We start from the raw sequence: 20,556 nt of genomic DNA on the forward strand, positions 1-20,556 counted from the left end.
AAATGGATAAATAAAAATGAACTATTTAACTCAAAGGAAGGGACCGAAAATCTCCCCTAAAATTTAGTTCCAATTTGGAACACCCCGTTTTCAGAATCCTAATTCTCATTTGATTCTACTTGGTGCAACTCCCGCCCATATCTCTCGTTCAGGCCTTTCTCAGTTCGAAGCAATTCGCATGAGAGAAGCGTAGAACGCGGTGACCTAAAAGAGATTGTAGCTACCAATTCACGACAAATCCATCTGTTCAATTCCACCATTTTAGCATTATTTGCGGCAGAGATTTGAGATTCTGATCGCAATTCGCAAAGTAACTTTTCTTCTTCTTCTTTGATTGATTATTTAGGGTGTTATTATGATCTCCTCTTCTTTAACGGTGTTAGAAGATATTAGGTTTTCTAGCATTCCTACTTTCTGCTTACATTAAACTCTCTCTGGGATTGACTCTATGTTTGAGGAATGTTGGCTGTAAAATTTCATGAAAATTCTCACTGCGTTCTTCTTTGTACAGTAACCATGGCCGGGAGGCAAATTGGGGGTGATGCGTTCACCGCTAACCTAGCTGGGATGTCGAAGAACCAATTATATGACATCATGGGTCAGATGAAGGTAGTGCGATTAAATCTTCCCTCCTTTTGTATTGTTATCTCCTGTTGCCTTCTCCTTACCTCATACCGTTATGATAAAATTTGATGTTCTTAATCACAAAAAAATAAAAATAAATAATAATATTGCTATTGCGAAATTTCCTTTCAGACACTGATTGAACAGAACCAGCAACAAGCTAGACAGATACTCGTGGAGAATCCTCTTCTGACTAGAGCCCTTTTCCAGGTTTCTTTCTTTTCTTCTGAACAAGTGACTGTCTATGTGCGTTTTTTGTATGTTTTAGGGTATTGAACTCCTTTCAGGTTCATAGGTCTCTAGAGGTTGCAGCGTCTGGCACCTTGTGTCTTTGTCCATGGATCATAAGACAATACCATTCATTTGTAGCTTTAATTTAAATGTTTTTCTTCTGTTAAAATCTTATCTTTCCTTATGTTAGTCAGTTTCAGAAATCTGTCATGGGGCGTATGCATTTTTATATAGTTTTTAGTTCCGCAGTGACATGCTCAAGTCCTCCACTTTTAATGATAGTGTTGTTACCATAGTTGTCACGGGGGCGAGGCGATTGCAAAGTAATTTAGGGTAGTTGGGGTGATGAGTCGACAAGGCGCCCTCCAAGGTGCTTTTGAGGCGGTCAAAGCGTTTTAAGTAAAATTTTTAGTGTACATCATATCATGGTACAAAATTCGGTCGAAATCTGCGAAATTTTGCATTTTGGAAAAACCGAAACGAAACTAGTGAGGACCGAAAAAAAGTCCACAGTTTCGATCGAAACTGTCGAAATTTCGTTGAAACTTGTCGAAACCTCGAAACTTGGTTCAACCCAATTGGACCAGTTGGTTCATGAGAAAAAAAATTCCTAAATTTTGTGGGAAACTTAGGAAATTTCGTGGAAACTTGAGACATTTTCCTGTAAATTTTGTAGCTTTCCCAAATTTTCAATTTTTTTGTTTATTTCATGTTTCCCCAAATACCACAACAAATACCCCCTCCATCAGGACTTCTCTATCCAAAGTGCGTATTCCCTCAAGCTGGTTATCTTAAGCATGTTGATGATTAAACTCATAAAGTTACAGTTGTCGATTACCTTGACAACCATAGGCATAAAATGTCATGGGATGTCTATGTTCGTTGGTTGGAGGAGAGGATGTTACAGGCATAGTACTGCTCAGCTCATAGGATGAATCCACTATTGGCACTCCTCTTAGCACTAAGTTGTATTTTTCTTTTATTGTCAACTATTTTGAAGTTAGAAATTATATATTGAATGTTACGTGCTTAAGTAGTTAAGTTTATAATATACTTTTCGGACAACTCTACATTGATGTTATGTTCATTGAATGACATATCTACATTGATTTTTTTAGCAAAATACAACCAATGTGTTCTTTATACTCTAATTAACTTAAATACAGAATCCCACCCCAAAATACTCTCTAAAACCTGTCGAAACTTGAACGGAAAAGTCCTTGGTTTCTTTGAAATTTTCCAAGTTTCCACCTAAGTTTCCCATTTTCACCCGGTCGAAACTTGAGTTTCCCTCGAATTTTTTACTATGCATCACATACACTCTTGTTCATTATAAATCCATCATATCTTATATAATAAAAAAATTAATATTAGCCTACCTCAAGTCATCCAACATACTACAAACCACACATAGTAGGTCCTAAATAAATTCCAAGTATTATACTATCATTAGCAATTGAATTCAAGAATCAATATATGATCAAATGAAACTAAATAGTAAACACATATATGCATATGCAAAACAAGTAGACAATATACCTTCATTAAATGTCACCAGCACTAGCACCACCTACAACTCCACCAGCACCTATAGCTCCACCTCCTATACATGGTTGAGCTCTAGCTGAATATCCTCATAAGTAGAATAAGAAAATGAAACAAAACATATAGCCAAATATTCAAATACAAAGTTTTAAATATTTAAGCAAACAATCCCACTTATAATCTAACATCTAAAGTCTAAATCCCAAATAGAAAAAAATCCATATCCAAAATTCCTAATAAAAATCCACAATCCATATCCAAAATTTTTTGTAGAGAAGTATAAATCAACTAGTTATAATCATCATCAAGCAAATTGGTAGCAAGTGGGAGATCTTCTCGAAGTTGTTGTTGCTCTAAAGAGGTACTTGTCCTAGACCTCAAACCACAATCATCTACAATATTCTCATCATCATTCAAATCTTCCTCTTGTTCCATGTCTCCATCAACCGGAGTCATGTTCCTCAACCACCCTTTCCCAAGACTTGCGACGTGAGTAGCATAAATTAACTTCAACAGATGTTGATTCACTCAGTTGACCTCTCCTCGGTCCGTTTTGGCCCTCAAGTGATGCAGATGCCCTAATAGCTCTATCGGCAGTGCTCCAAGTAAGATCACCCTCAGGATGGACTATATAATCAGGCTGACTAACCATCCACTCACTACTCCAGTCAAGCTCATCAAGGAGTAAGGGATCATAATTTATATTCTGTAATCGCCTTTCATTGAACCTTCCATAAAGATGACGATTGTACTGAATAAAAACTAGTTCATTCAACTGCTTATGTTCTAGCCTATTCCTCTTCTTGGTGTGAATCTGAATTCTTAAGCAATTGAAGATAATCCTAAGTCATTCTTCCAAAATTTAAAATTAAAAGTAGGGTAATTTTCATCTGGACCCCCTGAGGTTTGGTCTATGTCATTTTTAGTCCAAAAAAACTGAGACTTTGCATCTGCCTCCCCTGTACTATAGAAAAAGTCAATTTAAGGACAAATTATCACTTTTATGACAAATTTACCCTTTTTTCTTTTTTCTTTTTTACATTTAAGGGTTTAAAATTTATTAATTTACAAAATCAGACCCTCCTTCATTACCCGATTTCCAAATCCCTAATTCTACCAATTCTAAATCCTCATTATCCAAATCCTAGTTGAAGATTAAGAAATGAAAATTAATGGGTGAAACATAATCAAATAGGATTTGGAAATAAGACAATGTGGAGTAACTGGAGAGTTTACTGAGCAGTTCTACGAAAACTTGTTTTTCATTTTAGCGTTTTATCTGTAATGTTGCTTCCTTAATGTCACCACCACTCTTCATTCTTCCCAAGAACCCTAGACTCAACACCTCTTATTCCTATCTTCTCCATCTTGTAAAACCTTATTATTCTGAAACACTCAAACCCCGCAGTGGATCACGGAGCTCTACAGTCGATGCCGAGACCGTAAGCAAGTCTGCAATCCAAAGAATTTCAGAAAAGCTCCGTGGTCCAAATCCACTAAAAAAAAGTTTGTATCAAGAGAAAATTCAGCTTAATATTAGATCAAGTCTAAACGAATTTCCTACACCGGCTCCTAGTTTCCTGCTTTCATATATTTTATTTCCTTATCATCTATTCTTTTTCTCCCTTTAAGACTATCGACTCCCTGCTCATCCTTCTCTTCTTTATTCTTCAAAATCCCCTGTTTCTAAGACGACTCTTCTTCAATTGTTCTTCTCCATGGTTAGTTTCAACACCTCCCCAAAGGCCCAAACCCCGCGTTCGTTTTCTACTTCTTTTTGTGTGACTAATCTAATCTTTGTTTCGCCTTTTCCTCTTCCTCTTGTTGGATTTACAGGCACTTGAGATGGAAGATGTCAAATTCGAAGAGGTTGGTTGATTTTGTTTCATTACAAGTAACAGTAATATGCAACCACGCTGTAGGATTCATGGGTCTTTTTCTGTTCTTCTTTCGAAAGAAGTCGAACAGGCCGATGCTGGTCATGGCTCTGCTGGTGAGATCTTCATCCCTTAAACTCACCAGCTATCCAAATTTTCACCCATTAATTTTGAGAAATAAGTTGGATATCATGTTTCACCTATTAATTTTCATTTCGATTTGGATAATGAGGATTTATAATTGGTAGAATCAGGATTTGGGAATCGGGTAATGAAGGAGCGTCTGATTTTGTAAATTAATAAATTTTAACCTCATCAAATGTAAAAATAATAATAATAAAAAATAATAAGGGCAAAATTGTCATAAAAGTGATAATTTGTCCTTAAATTGACTTTTTCTATAGTACAGGGGAGGCAGATGCAAAGTCTCAGTTTTTTTGGACTAAAAATGACATAGGCCAAACCTTAAGGGGTTCATATGAAAATTACCCTTAAAAGTATTTTAACTACTTAAATCACTTAAGACTTACAAACTCAAATGTGCTCCAATTCCACTCACAACCAGAGGTGGAACAACAAATGCTACTCAAATGTGCTCCAATTCCACTCACAACCAGAGGTGGAACAACAAATGCATAGTATCCTCCGTGCAATCCTTGTAAGTTCAAAAGCATTTTCTCCGTGTGTATCCCACCAAGTAACTACAATTAAAAAAAAAAAAAAAAAGATTAACAAAAAACTAGAGTTACGAATCAAATAAGTATAATTAAAAATGAAAAGCATTGAAGTAAAAACTTACGAGGACTTATAGTGTATGTTTTCTGATAACTATACTTGTGGAGAAAGGACTTCTACTTTGGTTGTAGTCACTTGCTTGGTGCAATACCTTATCTTGTAGACTTACATCAGGCACCAGTTGTACAACTTTATTGAAAGAAGTTTGGAGAGAATTAATCAACTCACAATCATCCACAACATTTTAATTGTAGAACTTCCCAGGATTCAAAAATAAGGCTGCACCATATAGAGGTCTCTCCATCTGACACTCCCATCACTTATCAATTATTTGTATTGACTTTTTTTCAGAGTCGTTCTTTGCCTCCTAAATTATCCTTTATTCTTCTCTTAGCCTCTTGCATGGCTATAAACACTTCAGGCAACGCGGGTCTTGCACCAGCATCTACAATCCTCAATACAATGATAAGAGGTTGTGATGTTCTAATACAATCCTCTACACCATGTCAAAATGTTGTAGCAAATGTTGTTTCAACTACTCTTTCCTGCTTCTGTCATAGACAAATTGGATTTTGTCTACTCCTCATAAATGAATAAGTGCTTTAAGTCATCCTTGTCAAAGTGTCCACTTAGGCGGCAAGGCGGTTTTTCAACCGCCTTGTTAACATGCAGTTTTTTTCCTGCTTTTTCGCCTAATTGTGCTCCTTATTGCCGCCTAGACGCCGAAGTGGTCGCTTTTTTGACATTTTGTACATTAATTTATTTTTTATCAAATTTTATTCTACAAAGCCATATATGAACTTAATAGTTAGTCATTTCGGAATCGGGAGTCAATGAATCGTTAAATGGATAAGGCACTTATTTGGCATCACACTATCATAGAGGTAAATAAAAATGTTAAATTATTACTTTTGTTTTCATACTTATAATTTGATATAGTCCCTTGTCATTTGTTATGATACTTGATGAGATGGAACTTATTTTTGTGTTCTTTTTTTGACAATCTTTCATAATTATGGTTCTTGAATGCTTCTGACTTCTGTTTTTAGATAAATGTGATTCTTGAATGTTTGTTTGGCTTATAATAGAAATTTATCAGTTTAAAAGAAGTTGTATTGGAAAATTTTAACCAACCGCTTTGGTCGCCTTATTGTCACCTAGGCGCTGCTTTGTTGCCTAATTGCCTAGGCAGAGCCCCAATTGCTTTGATCGCCTTGACAACCATGGTTTCAATAAGCTTTGGAGTGTCAAAAATGAAGTGGCAAATCTAATCACTGCAGCCCTCACAAGATCCCTGTCTTTTGTCTCAAGGCTTCCAACAATCTTGTGTGCCTATAAATGAAAGTGGTTATTCTCTTCGCTTGAATTATCACCCTCTTATATTGTTTCAAATTCCCAATGTCTTCTAGCATTAGATCAAAAAAATGGGTTGCATAAGAAGTCCAATATACTATAGTCCTCTTTTTCATTAATAACGCCCCTACTGCTTTGTAATTTGAGGCATTATCAGTCACCACTTGAATTACCTGTTCTTTTCCAATTTCTTCAACTTTACTATCCAATAATTCAAAGAGTATTTTTGCATCTTGCACATGGCTAGATTCATCCATAGAACCAAGGAAGAATGTTCCCTTTGGACAATTCACAAGAAAATTGATGAGGTGCCTACCCTTTTTATCAGTCCACCCATCAGACATGAGTGTGCATCCATACATCTTCCAATGCCTTTCATAACTTTTCCTCGTCTCCATCATTCTTTCTTTCGCATTCTTCAATAAAAGCACCTTGATTTCATGATAAGTTAGGGACTTATACCCAAAACCATATTGTGCAACAGATTCCAGCATCACCTCAAAACTTTTAGCTTTAACTGCATTGAACGGAATGCCACACTCATACACCCAATCAGTGATGTAGTTATCCACTCACTTCTTTTCTTTTGCGGATCTCATTCTATTGAAGATTTCTGTCTGAGTAGTACCCTTTGCCCTCCTATCATCAACAATTTCTTCAAAAGTGCGTCTAACATGCATATCCATAGGACCCCTTACTAGTGCCTTATTGAGGGCACTTTTCAATCTCTTTGATGAAGTCCTAGAGCTTGGTTTCTTGGAACACACCTCAAACCCCACTAAGATATGTCTGTCCTTTAGTAGAGGCAGGAGTAGGATGTTCTTCTTAATTACTTGTTGAACATCATCATCTCCTCATTATCAAGATCAGTAACAATTGCCCTCTTTTTATTTTAACAACACTTCATTCATCTCTTGGGCAATCGTTGCAATGGTCTTGGTGCACTTTATAGCATCCCCATATCCACCCACTAGATGTTACTTCAATCTTCTAATTCCTCCTTTGAAATCTTTGTTGCACAAAATACACCTGACTGCATTCCTATCAACAACATCTGGCCAATACCCATACTTCCACCCAGGGTCATTTGACTTGGCCTTTCTCTTTGGGTCTTTTGAAGGATCATAACTAGCTTCACCCCCACTAGTAGTAGCCACCAGATTATCAGTTGAGGCCATTGTAAATAACTAAGAGATGTCTACAAATAAAAAACATGAAACATATTTAAATAATCAGTCAAAATTAAAAACAACAACAAAGCCAACTAAAGTATTAATAATAATGATAATGATACCACAAAGCCAATTAAAGTATTATACATGTATGAAGCTTCTATGTTGAACTGAGCAAATGTCATGTCATTTATCACAAAATTTTCAAGAGTCACAAAGCTTAATGATTTGCACATGAGTGTCTTCTAATTCTTTTTCAAAATGTGGAAAGTAAGAGAATCTCAAAAGCAACTATTAGAGCATGAGGGTATTCAATAACAGTTCATAAGAATTCCCAAATGGCAAATCATATTAATTAAACATTTCTAAAAACAAAGTTTAAAAAAAGAAAGAAAAAGGAATGGTCGAGAATCTCAGAAGCAACTACCCAGAGGCTCAGAGCATGAAGGCATTCAATAACAAGTCATAAAAAAGTCCCTAATGGCAGATCATATTGATTAAGCATTTTTGAATTCTGTTTTTGAAAACAAAGTTAAAAAAAAGGCCCGAGAATCTCAAAATCAACTACTAGAGGCTCAGAGCATGAGGGTATTCAATAACAGGTCATACAAATTACAAAGTCCTTGATTAAGCATTGTTTATTTCTGAAACAGATAGCAGAGTTAAAAAAAAAAAAAGACTGGAGACATACTGTTGCCTGAGAAGACGGTGAACAAACACCCAAAAAAATTGCCAAGAATCTTAGAAGCAACAATCAGAGGCTTAGAGCATGAGTGTATTTGTCAAATAATAGAGTTAAAAAAAAAAATTGCCGGAGACATACCGTTGCCTGAGAAGATGGTGAACAAACACCCAGAAGATTGCCGGAGTTTACTGCAAATTGATAATTGATTTTGTTAAAATTATTAGGCTTAACAAAATCACAGATTAATGAAAGGAGGAAAAGAAAAAAAAGAGAAGCAAAAGAAAACAGCGGCTCCAACTTTGGTCCTTCGCGTGAGATGACTTCATCGGAGTGCCGCTGCAACTTCAGACTACTTGTTCTGCAAGCCTGCAATTGGTTTGTACCAGATTTTTTAGGGAGAAAAAAAGGAAAAAAGAAGAAGAAAGAAGTCACCGGAGAGAGGAAGCACCTACTGGAGTGCTGCTGCAACTTGAGATGGTTTGAGTGATGTTATTTGGAGTGCTGCTGCAACTTTAGACTACCGGCAGTGCAACTGGTTTGTACCGGAATTTTTTAGAAGAAAAAATAAAAAGGAAAAAGAAGAAGTTGCCGGAGAGAGTAGAAGCAGATACCAGAGTGCCGCCGCAACTTGAAATGGTTCGAGTGATGTTATTCTCTTCGCCGGAGAGCCGCTGCAACTTTAGACTATCGGAGCTGCAAATGGTTTGTAGCCAAATTTTTAGAGTAAAAAAAAAAAAAAAGAGGAAAAAGAAGAAAGAATCTGGAGGAAGTAGAAGAACTTACTTGCTCATCGCGACAAAGTTGTCTTTGGCTCACTGCAAGTGCTAGAGTGTCAGTCGCGGGAAGAAAGGAGGAGAAGAAGAGAGGAAGATAGAAAGAAAACAACGTATTAGGGATTTAGACTCGAGTCATTATTCTTTCATTTTTTTATATAATTTAAACATTTGATCACATGTAACATCATTGTAAATATGCATATAGTTTCCAACCAATAGCTAATTTACAATTGGAATCTAATAAGCAATTAAATATTTGCCTTCGATTTGGCATCTTTCATGAGATTAAAAAAAAAAAACAAAAATGTGGTCGCCCAGGGGTCTAAGGCATCCAAGGAGATTGAGGCGACGCCTCAGACCCCAAGGCGACTGCCTTATGGTCTACAAATAGGGTGAGCACAATTTAAGGCACCCCGAAGGCGCTCAGATGCCTAGGCAACACGTTAACAACTGTGGTTCTTACCATGGTTATCAAAGTGTTGAGGTGTCGCCTTGGTGACAAGACGTTTTATGGCCACCATGGCAATGGTCCACCTTTTGTACATGCAAAAAATGTCTGTGCTTTATTGTCTAGGCAGGTACCTTGTAAACCATATTGACATCTTTTGTACATGCAAAAAAGTGGTCGGTCTTTTGACATTTTGTACTTAGTTTTCATTTTTTGGATTTTTTTAATGATCAAAACTTATTCCATAACATCACATAATGTTGTTTGTATGCTTTGTTATCAAGTAAGAGAAGCATGGGATCATTTTAAGGTTAAAGAGTAAAAAACTGAAAAAAGGACCTAATCAGTAAAAGAGAGAAGCATAGGATCATCTTAAGGTTAAAGAGTAAAAAACTAAAAATAAGAACCTAATCATAAAAGAGACCAAATCGATTGGGACATATTAGAAATCAAATCAGAAAAGAAAAAAAACTCCATTCCATATACAATTATACACCAATCATTACTAGTTTGACATTGCTAGTGCTACTTCCATTTCATGTTTATGGTTTATATATTTTAATGCTATGTTGCTATTGCAAGAACTTATGTTTGTTGTTTTAATTTTTATTTTTATAATAATCTTGCATTATTATGACTTAACATTTGTTTAGCTTATGAGTTGAATTATATAAGTTTTAGTATGTTATCTGTATCACATAAAATGGTTGCAAAAGTGTATACCGAAATACTTTGTTTGTCAAGGTGACACCTTGTGGCTGCCTAATCGCCATGGTTTCGATGAAGGGCTCCAAACACCTTGGTCGCCTTGATAACTATGGTTCTTACCTATGTGGCTATATATTTTTGAAATTCTCAGATAAGATCTTTGTGGATGTTGAGTTGAATAGTAAGATAGAAGTCCTTCACTGGCCACAGATTACAATCTTAGGATTGCATAACTGCAATTAATGTATTTCCGTTCTGAAAATCCATTGTAGTGGTCAATTGATGCTCCTGCTCTGTGTGTGCTTTCAGAACTCATATTGTTCTACTGCTACTTAATATTTGTATTTGCTTATTGAACTATATTATTTTTCAGGCACAAATTATGCTCGGAATGGTGCAACCTCCACAAGTGGTATTTCTTTTCAGCCTTGCCTTGATAATTTTTTTCCTTACTAAATTTATACTGCCATGGCTGTTTACAAACAAGAATTGTGTTTCTTGTTTAGATGCCAAACATTCAGCAAGCACTTCCTCAGCAACCTCAACAAACAGCACAACCACCGGGTCAGCAGCCAAACATTCAAGCTGCTCAGTCGTTGCCTGTGCCGGTTGGGCAGCAGGACCAATCAAGTACATCTCAGGCTCAAATTCAATTGAGGAAGCCGCACCAAAGCCAACCTGCAATGACTGCCCCAGCTGGTTCTGCTCCATCAGGGACACTTCTGCCCCAGAGTATGCCATCACATGCTCTACCAACAATGCAGCAGCCTAAGGGACATCTGAATGCACCAGTGAGCTCTATGGCACATTCAGTGTCCTCCCAAATGCATAATATGCATTTGCCTAACATAACCAGTCAGCAGCAACAATCAACACCGAACAGTGGTGCCCCACATATGCCTCTGCAACCACCTTTGCAACCTCTGCAACCACCTTTGCACCAACAACCTAGGGCACCCTCGATGCCACCTTACCCACATCAACTTAATTCGCATATGAGCTCTGGTATGGGGTTCCAGCATTCTGGTGCACCCCAGCCCCATCTTTCACAACCTCCTTATCATGTAAGTAGGACATTAGAATTTTTTAAATAATCTTGGTCAGCATCTTTGATATCACTAATAAGTGCATGGAATTTAACTATTCAGTCAGGTGCCAAACCTCGAGCTAGCATGGGTCCTTCATTTCCAATGGGACAGCCACCACACCAGAATCAGCCACCACACCAGAATCAACCACCACCCCAGTCACTTTATCAGGTACTCCCTTGCCAGCTCTTGAATTTGATGGCAGTTGCCGACTCGGCATGACCTACCTGACCTTGAGGAAGGGCTAGACCAGCTAACTGTCTTGGTAACAGCAAAGCCTGGAGTTGGCCATGATCCGGTCTAGCTTAACGTGTGTGTAGGTAAGCCTTGTGGACAGGTGGGCTCATGCTGCAGGTTTATACAATACACTGTGCCCATGGTTAAGTTTGCTGAGTGATATGTCCGAGTTGAAAAACATGAACCATTCTTTAAAATACAGTTTCTAATCAATGTTATAGAAAAAAGGTTCACCATTTTGGCATGTGTTTAAATGTCACATTTAGTTCTGATTTTTTTTGAATTATGAGGGCAATTCAGGTAAGGAGTGCATGGGGCCCCTGAGCACGCAGGAGCTAGTGAGGTGGGGCATGGAAGCATCTTGGGGGTGGAATTTTTGCTTTTTATTTGTATGTCGCTGTCATTTCTTCCCCACTATGTCTGGGTGTGGGTGGTACACTCCATCAAAATGAACCACTCTTATTACCACATTTTCTCTTGAATGCATTACTCTTTATCTGTTGAAACTCCAAGTCAACTCAATGTTGCTAGCTCTCTGGCTTCCCAGCATTCCAAAAACTATGCAAAGTTGATGAATGTTACAAATCCCAGAATTTGTTAAATCTCTGCAGAAATTCCCGGTCACACTCTTGTCTCTTGGTGATGCAGATTCCTCACTACAAAGGTTCTTAAATTAATGAAAATGATCCCCTTTTGGTTGGGAAACAATCCCAGAATTTGTAACCAGTACTAGGTAAAGAGAAGAAAGAAAGAAAGATTGTGGGATAAGAAGAGAGAACAATGGGAGAATAGGTCTGGATGATACAATGTATATTCTAGCATACAAGTTAACACATCTATTTATGATAGACAAAAAGAGAATCACAAAAGGAATATAACTTTTAACTCTTAATAAGTCTAAAGCTAAGACAGGAGACTCACTAATAATTACAGACCTAAACCAATAAGCAAATCACGCGGGGGGGGGGGATCCCCCTATCTCTTTACAATATCTCATAACTCTTAACACTCCCCCTCAAGTTGGAGTATACACATATCGAGAGAAAGCTCCTGCTTGGACAAACAACAACAAAGTTGAAAAGCAGCACCAGTGTTGAACTGTGTAGTAGTAGGCGGCAGCAAGCGATACTGCAATCAACATTATAAATCCATTTCTTCCCGAGAAAGACATTAAAATGCAACATCCAATGGCGACACTAAACACCCATTCTAGTGAAGGCAAATAGGAAAAAAATTTGTAGCATCCAATTGTAACATAAAAGTCCTTTAAATGTAACACCTAACGGCTACATAAAAGTTCATAAAATCGCATCATTGCCTTAAAAAACCATAGAAGTGCGGCTCCTAAGACTACATAAACTCCCTAAAAGTGCATCTTGGGGAAGGCATTACAACAAAAATCAAGTTCACTCCTACATCTATGAGATCCATTAAATATATATTTGAATTTAAAAGTCCATTAAGTGTAGCACCTAACAGCTTTTTTCATAAAAATGCATCTACAAATATTGCATAGAGAGACTACACAAACTGCATAAAAGCTTACCTTCCTGATTTGTGTAACAAGACACATGAAAAGATAATGATTGAAATCTCACAAGCAAAGAACCAACAAATAGAAGCCCAAAATATCTTCAATCATCCCCACACAACCAGCAAATAGAAGTGAGAATATCTTCAGTCAACCCCACACGAGGACAAAACAAAATCCCATAACTGATGCTATGCAGGGACCACCAAAGTTAGGTAATGGCTACTTAGTAATTAATCCATCAATCCCAAACAGTCCTTGGTTGGGGGCCCCTAACTGAACGTACCACATAGCGTAACCCCTGGATTCCAAACCCATTTTGATCAAAAGTGGACTTATTAAGTTGGTAAACTGGCCCAACTTACACATCTAATGGCAAGGTGTAAGTAGCATAGAAAGATATTGGTGTTAAATAGAGGTAAGAGAGCATTAATTTCCAACTAAACTATAACTAGAAAAGGAAATAGAGAAGTCAAAAGAAATAACATGACTATTTTTGCTCATTGGTGGTCATGCAACCAGCAATTAGAAGCTACCATTGTCTTCAACCAAGATCGGTGTCCGCCTCAAAAGCCATCACAGCCAGACCATGAAGCAAATTGAAACTCAGCAAAGCAAGAACTCCTTTCTTCCTTGCAATAAGGAAGTTCACATCTGAAATTTTCTCTTTGTTCTTGATTTCGACTCATCGAAGAACCCCAACAACAGATTATCTATGAGGGAAACCATAATGTGTGTAATCTATGGTTAGGTGGCCTTCCTCTAAAAGGTTGTCTAGTCTGAAATTTCAGAAGTAGTATCTATCCCTTCAGAATTTTCTGTCGTGAGAAACTGATAGAAACAGTAAGAACCAAATAAGTCTTTGAGATCATCTACACCAAATCAGTATTGATTTGAAATATGAATATTAGATTCTTTAACTTTCCAATTGTTTACCAAGGTAGAAACCTCATTAACAGAAAACAAGTACTACTGTGTTTTAAGAACCAGATCTGAAACGGAGTTGAAGCAATCGAAATCGGATAATGTGTTTAAGATGGAATGAAGGAACTGTGAGTAAAATGTAAACACGGCATCAATATGATTCCATGGTAATAAAACTAGAAAATCATCATAGTGGTGGTGATTCATTTAAGATCAGCAACTGTAAATAAGCTCACATGGAACTCATCAAAAGGGAAGTCAAACCCCAGTTCATATTAAAGTTTCCTTCTTCAACATAGAAACTTAAATGACTCCCAAAACTGCAATTAAGGACAGAATCAGGTGTACTGATTTAAGTTAAAGCTTTGATACCATTTAACAGTCCCAGAAAAATTGTAACTACTACCAGGTAAAGAGAAGAAGAGTGTGTGGGATAAAAAGAGAACAATGGGAGAACAGGGCTAGATGATAGAATGTATATTCTTCCACACCAGTTAACGTATCTGTTTATAATAAACCAAAAGAGAATTACAAAAGAAATACAAAAGCTGAATGAGAAACTCACTGGTAACTAAAGACCTAACTAATAAGCAAACCATGATAGGGGGACTCCCCCTGTCTTGTTACAATATCTCATATCTCTAATAGTTAAAATATTTGTCAGGCCACTAAGCATTTTGTCCAAACTATGCATATCAATGCTATGTGCGGGGGTTGCTATTTTTAGAAAGGTTTTTTTTTTGGATGAATGAATAATTATATTAAAGATCAGAAAAAAAGAAAAGAAAAAGAATATATGAGGTCTTTAAGAGGAAGATTGAAAAGAGGAGCTAAGACCCCAAGAGACAACAATGAATATGTTCCTTGGGGTATCATCAACAAGGGGATGGAGGTAAGCTAACAATCTAGAAGAAACATCAAAGCATTCCAAATCATGTCTGAAGAGCGGGATTTGGAAGTCCATCTCTGGAGATTGTGCTCCCACCAAAGATGATGAATGGAGGCACAAAAAACTAGCTTACCAATCCGATCAAAAATGGAAGGGCCTGAAAAGATTCGCACAATCCAAGACCTGTCACGAGCAAACCCAAAAGAACCCCTCGAATGGGGCTAGATGGAGGCTAGGCTTTCTCCAGATAGATTTGGAGAAGGAGCAGGAGAAGAAAAGGTGTTCAAGGTTTTTTGGGCCATTCCGACATAGGATGTAGTTGGGGTTTACTGGGATATGACGGCTAATAAGGAAGGATTGGGTGGGAAGGGCACGGTTGAGGGATCTCCAAAGGGTAAGGGAATGGTGCAAGATGAAACCTTTGAATCAGATAAGGGGACCTAGGGGGGTTTAGGGTTATGGGCTTGGAGGAGATTCCAGGTTGAGAGGGTAGAGAAGGTTTTGGTGGGAGAAGGGAGCCAAACAGTGAGATCATGAGGGAACTAGTGAGAGGGGGGGGAGAGATTCCCAAACTTGAGTGAGGATGGGGAGGGGGGAAAGGTTCTAGGGACCATTGGTGATGAAGGCGAACAAGGGGGTGCTTTTGGGGATACGGGAAGCATAAACATTTCAGGGACCAAAATGGTTATAGAGAATGCCTGTCGGGTGCCACAGATTGAGCCAGAATGAGGTAGAAGAGCCAAATGAGATGATGGTAGAAATGGCAGAGAGGGCGCGAGGACGCAATAAGAGGATTTTCCTCCAAACCCACAAAGGGTTAGAGGGCATAGGAACAGTCCAAAAGGAATCTACACGGAGAAGGTAGGATTGGACCCACTTAACCTAAATGGAGTCATGCTTTGAGGCGATTTTCCAAATTAGTTTAAGGAGGCAGGCTAGATTAACATAAGTTATCCGGCGGATTCCTAGGCCTCCTTTCTGACACTTGGTTTGTTTTTAAACTGTTTAGCGTTAGTTCAATTGTATTGGTTGTCTGATTCTTTGTCGTTCAACGTGAGTTTCAAGTAACTGTTATTAAGTGTTTTGGTTGGTTGGATTAGGATTCCGTAAGCCCATACATGTTTTGTGTATGTTTCCTTTATCAGTTCACATTCCTAGCCATTTTAAGTTACCTTACTGGTTCAGGATTGAATTAAGCATTTTCTTTTCAATATTCGAGTTTATTTTTGAGTTTACTATAAGAGATTGTAAGAGGGCCGTGCGTCATTCATGAATTTGATTAGTGAGAATTACATAGTGATAAACCAAGGGGCTAGGGTTCCAACAAAGACTGGTTGAGTAGGTTATCTAAAGTGAATAAACCATATGGAAATGGATGCTTTACAGTCTTGTAATACATGGTCTCTGGTAGATTTAACCCCTGGGGAGGATTTGGTATGTTGTCGATGGGTGTATATTTTCAAGTATCACTTTGATGGTATGGTTGAAAGGCTCAAGACTTGTCTGGTAGCCAAGGGCTATACACAAACTCAAGACCTGTGCCCCAACGAGCTTCGCATTTGGCTCTATCTCTCTCAGCACCTGCATGTAAATCTGCAGATTTTCCATTAAAAGGGGGGGGGGGGGGAGGAAAGAGAGGAGACGACTTTATCGCTGCAATCATCTCTCAAGAAGACCTGTTTTTAGAGGGTGGTGAAGGCAGTGACTATCTTTGGTGTAGCTTCTTGTTGAATGGTTTAATCAAGATTTCTCGAGTCTAGGGTTTTGTCCTATCTATGTTGCCACAGAGGTTTGTTCAGGAGATTTCTCTGATATAAGTTCTTTTACATCCAATTCTTTTCTTCTTATCATTATTTCTGGTTTCTGCAATTTATTTTCTCCACTGAAAGCTAGAGTTTCAATTATGATCGTCTTCTTTCCTAACTCAATCCTGGTTCATGGTTGCTTTAATATAGATTGCCATTATTCCAAGAGACCCCTTGTTTTGTATGCTCCAGCTTGAGGGGGGAGTGTTGTAGTCTTGGACATTATAGGTCATATTTTCTGGTTTTACAAAGTTTGTAATTAAGCTTTTCTTCTTGGAAGTTTGCTGCAAGATACCAGCACTGAAGTGTAGTTTGTTTTAAGTTAGAAGTCCTAAGTTTTTAATCCTTTCTATTATAGATAAATTTAGAGCCTGCAATTGGGAACACACAATTGCATGCCCTCTTTCCTACTAAAACACTTCTTCTTCTCAACTTCTTTGTGCTGGTTGCTAATTTTAGAGTTCTGACAGAACTGAATATTCTTTATATTCTTGGAAAGTTTTAAGGGTTAAACACGAACCAGGTTGTAATTGCTAAGTAAGTTATTATTGTATAGCAATTGTATGGGAATAAAGGCTTGAAAGTAGAAACTGAGGCATATGGTGACCCTGTTAAAACTGGATAGAGCAGTAGAGGATTTGAGATTGAATCAGACAACATATTTTATAAGTTTCTTACATATCGATATAGTTTCATCCTTGAGCACAAGCATTTTGTGCTGTGCAAGTTGGAAAAGCATGTCAGTTTTGTATGCTACTGGAATCTAATCAATCTAAATGCAGTTCCATGTCTATTATATAAGATTCTAGACTGGGATGTGTTCGTTTTGTGCCCCCACTTAATATAATGTTTCTTTCAGGCTGGAGGATCACATTTGGCATCAGAATTTGGTAATCAAGCAGGAGGCTCCATGCAAACGGAAAGAGGAACTTCTTGGATGATGGGTCCACAGGACAATTCAACAGGATTACAGGTTGCTGGTCAACTTCCATTACCTGGTCAGATGGGTCCCAACAGTCAGCTACCTCGTCCACCACAGGTTTTATGCTTGTTCCTCTACTCCTTTCAGTATAACAAGGTTTTACTCATACAAGATGGTCCTCATTGTCTTTTTCAAATTGTTAAACTTTTTGGGACGTAGTTGACACCTGAAATGGAGAAGGCATTGCTTCAACAAGTCATGAGTCTCACACCAGAGCAGATTAACTTATTGCCACCCGAGCAGAGGCATCAGGTACTTCAGCTGCAGCAGATGATGCGCTAATGTTCAAGGCTGATAATCTTGAGAACCACATAGCATCTGGCAAGCATGGATGTCTGCAGATGATATTTGCCTCTTATTGCGGCAGCGAATGTACTGTAGGTTCTTTAACCTTTGGATGAGTGTTCGACAGTTTGATCCTCCAGAAGTTTGTTCTCAATATCAAGAAGTTAAAGCCATCAAGATCTTGTGCAAGATCATCCAGAACTTAACATTCTCCATTCTGGGGGGGTTATTGCTGTGGGGTTTGTAGCAAAATAATGCTGTTTCTTTATGTTACGAGTGGATTTACCATGATATTTTTACCAGCAACAGTGTCTTGTTTTGCTCATCCCAGTGTTGTGTGTTTTTACATGAATCCTCTTGTGTTCCTATGTAGTTATGCTGTATCTGTGGTTACTAAGCCTTAGAGCTATAAATATTTCATTGCCTACCCGAGGGAAGTCTCCTTGTTACCCATGTTATTGTACCATGTTGACAAGTTTGCAAATTCTGGTGGCTTTTTGGGGTGGATATGGTTTATGTCAAATTTCTGTCTAATACATCTTTCCATGTATTGTTTATTTCTGCCTGGTGTAATCCTAAAACCTCTGCTACTGATGTGCCCAATCCTGTATGGCTGAAACGATATTGAAACCTTTGGACCATGACAACAGTAACAACTGTAATGTCTATATCAGAACCCATGTTATAGATGTGTCTTCTGCAACCCATCTATTCCCTTCATCATGTTTCGGATTTTAGCCACCCTTGGATGCAACTTCTCAAACTTTAATCTGACCCTCTTTGTTTCTTTCTGGTTTTTTATTTTCTGCCATGCATGTTCTGATATTTTTCAAAGTTATTTAGGTTGAGAGTTAGCTTAAGTGTATATATTTTTGTAACTTGAGTTCCTTAATCACATTTTCTTTTAGCAATGCACTTAGAAACTGGACCACACCTTTAAAATACTTGACAAGTAGCCTAAAAATATAGTGATTTGCAAAGGGAAATCAGAGGGTGGTTGAGAGGAATATTGTTAGGGTTATGAATAAAGAGTCCAAATCCATTGCATGTACATTTGGGCGAGCATATACACCTTGAGCCAATCACTTCATATTGTATTGTCATTTACAAGGGATTGAGAGGTACTTTTGAACATAAAAACATCAAGTGATGGTTAAATAGAATTGCACTCACCTAAATGTATTCGTGGTGGATTCGAACTCCAAAATATATCTGATTAGATCTTAACCTTTGTTTGTAATTCTTTTGTTTGACGGTTCAATGTTAAAATAAGTGGAATTTTTAATATCTATTTTGGTATTGCTAAGCTCTTCAAGTAATCAAGAGATTCAAGTACATACCTCTCGCTTATAATATGCAAATGAGTTATCATAATTAGTTAAGCAAAAAAAAATAAATGTAATTATGAATCTATAATTAGATTGTGAGTCCTTTTTATCGATGTTAATTAATTACCCAAGTAATCTATTTTCATTTTGAAAATCTTTCTATATACATTAGAAAATGGGTTTCAGATGTATCAAACCAAATCATATGATTAGTAAAGATCTTTATTAGTTCCATTTTCACTCCCTAGTCTTGGTTAGAGGGAGAAAATGAAATCAAGTCATTGGAGAGAAACCCAATCTAAGTTGCAAGGAAGCAGAAAGAGCCTACTGTGAATTTAAAGAACAAGGAATCAAGAAAGATAAAAGGATATTAGCAAGACAGCAGTTGGACATGCACACGGAGAGCAATAGAAGGGTTAGACATTGATGACCATAGTTGGCTGTCCCCCTGCTACCCAACATGCGAGTGAGTACTGATTTGGCTTAAATTGAAAAAGATAAAAAGGGAGGATCTGGTTTAGTGATTCGCAACTCTGAAAGGATTCCCATTTTAACGCACTCGAAACTATTTCTTGCTTCGGTTTTTGAAGGAGAGGCGTTGGCATTAAGGATGGATGTGTATGCATTATGCTATTGGGGACTACCAAGGTGAATCAGATAATCAACAGTTGGTCAAATTTATCAATGGGGAGTTGAAGTGTCCCTTCCAATGTTTTCCGTTCATACTAGATTTCATCCAGTGCAGGCAATGTATATCTCTAAGAGATCTAACCAAGTGGCAGATCGTCCAGCAAGGATGACGCTCACCTTAAAGGAGTGTAGAGATTGGCTTGTATCCACTGAGTGGTTATTGGAACTCTGCTCAGTCTCACGTTTTTCCTCTGTTGAATAGAATATTATTTACTAAAAAAAAAAAAATCTAAATTGGATTATAATTGTTCTAGGATTTTAAGAAATTGATCCAAAATTCCAAGAAAATAGATAAAGCATTTTGATTTAAGAAAAAAAGTTTGAGGAAATTTTGTTTCTTCATATATTGAAAAAAACAAAATTGTTGGTTAAGGCTATATATGAAAATTGTTCTATGGAGTTTACTTGCACGAAAACTTTTAGCATGGAATTTATGGTTTTATGACTTTTATCCACCTGATTATGATTGTCATTAATTTTGCATTTGGAATCCAGTTATCACAAAATTTCAACACCACATGAGAAATGTGTAAATATATTGATGATCACTTTTGCCGACAAACAAGAGAAAAAGTCCAAAAGGGTCAATCAAAATTCATTATATGAGTCATGAATATAGTCAATCACAGCAACGAAAAAAAAA

General features: G+C 37.4%; 1 protein-coding gene across 1 annotated transcript; it reads left to right on the forward strand.

Annotated features, from left to right (window-relative positions):
• Positions 1-39: 39 nt before the first annotated feature.
• ESP1 (hydroxyproline-rich glycoprotein family protein) lies at positions 40-18,625 on the forward strand. The gene is made up of 8 exons (XM_089136494.1): positions 40-310; positions 512-609; positions 757-834; positions 10,528-10,566; positions 10,661-11,218; positions 11,303-11,413; positions 17,488-17,667; positions 17,770-18,625. The coding sequence occupies exons 2-8, from the start codon at positions 517-519 to the stop codon at positions 17,890-17,892; spliced, it is 1,182 nt and encodes a 393-aa protein (XP_088992620.1). The 5' UTR covers positions 40-310; positions 512-516; the 3' UTR covers positions 17,893-18,625.
• Positions 18,626-20,556: the final 1,931 nt, after the last annotated feature.

Source organism: Hakea prostrata, chromosome 10 (genome assembly GCF_041222555.1).
Source record: "Hakea prostrata isolate BN-2017 chromosome 10, UWA_Hpros_2, whole genome shotgun sequence".
NCBI lineage: Eukaryota > Viridiplantae > Streptophyta > Magnoliopsida > Proteales > Proteaceae > Hakea > Hakea prostrata.

Coding starts and splice junctions, on each gene's coding strand:
- ESP1 (XM_089136494.1), top strand. CDS start 517: ATGGCCGGGAGGCAAATTGGGGGTGATGCGTTCACCGCTAACCTAGCT. Junction 610..756: donor ACATCATGGGTCAGATGAAG/GTAGTGCGATTA, acceptor ATTTCCTTTCAG/ACACTGATTGAACAGAACCA. Junction 10,567..10,660: donor TGGTGCAACCTCCACAAGTG/GTATTTCTTTTC, acceptor TTTCTTGTTTAG/ATGCCAAACATTCAGCAAGC.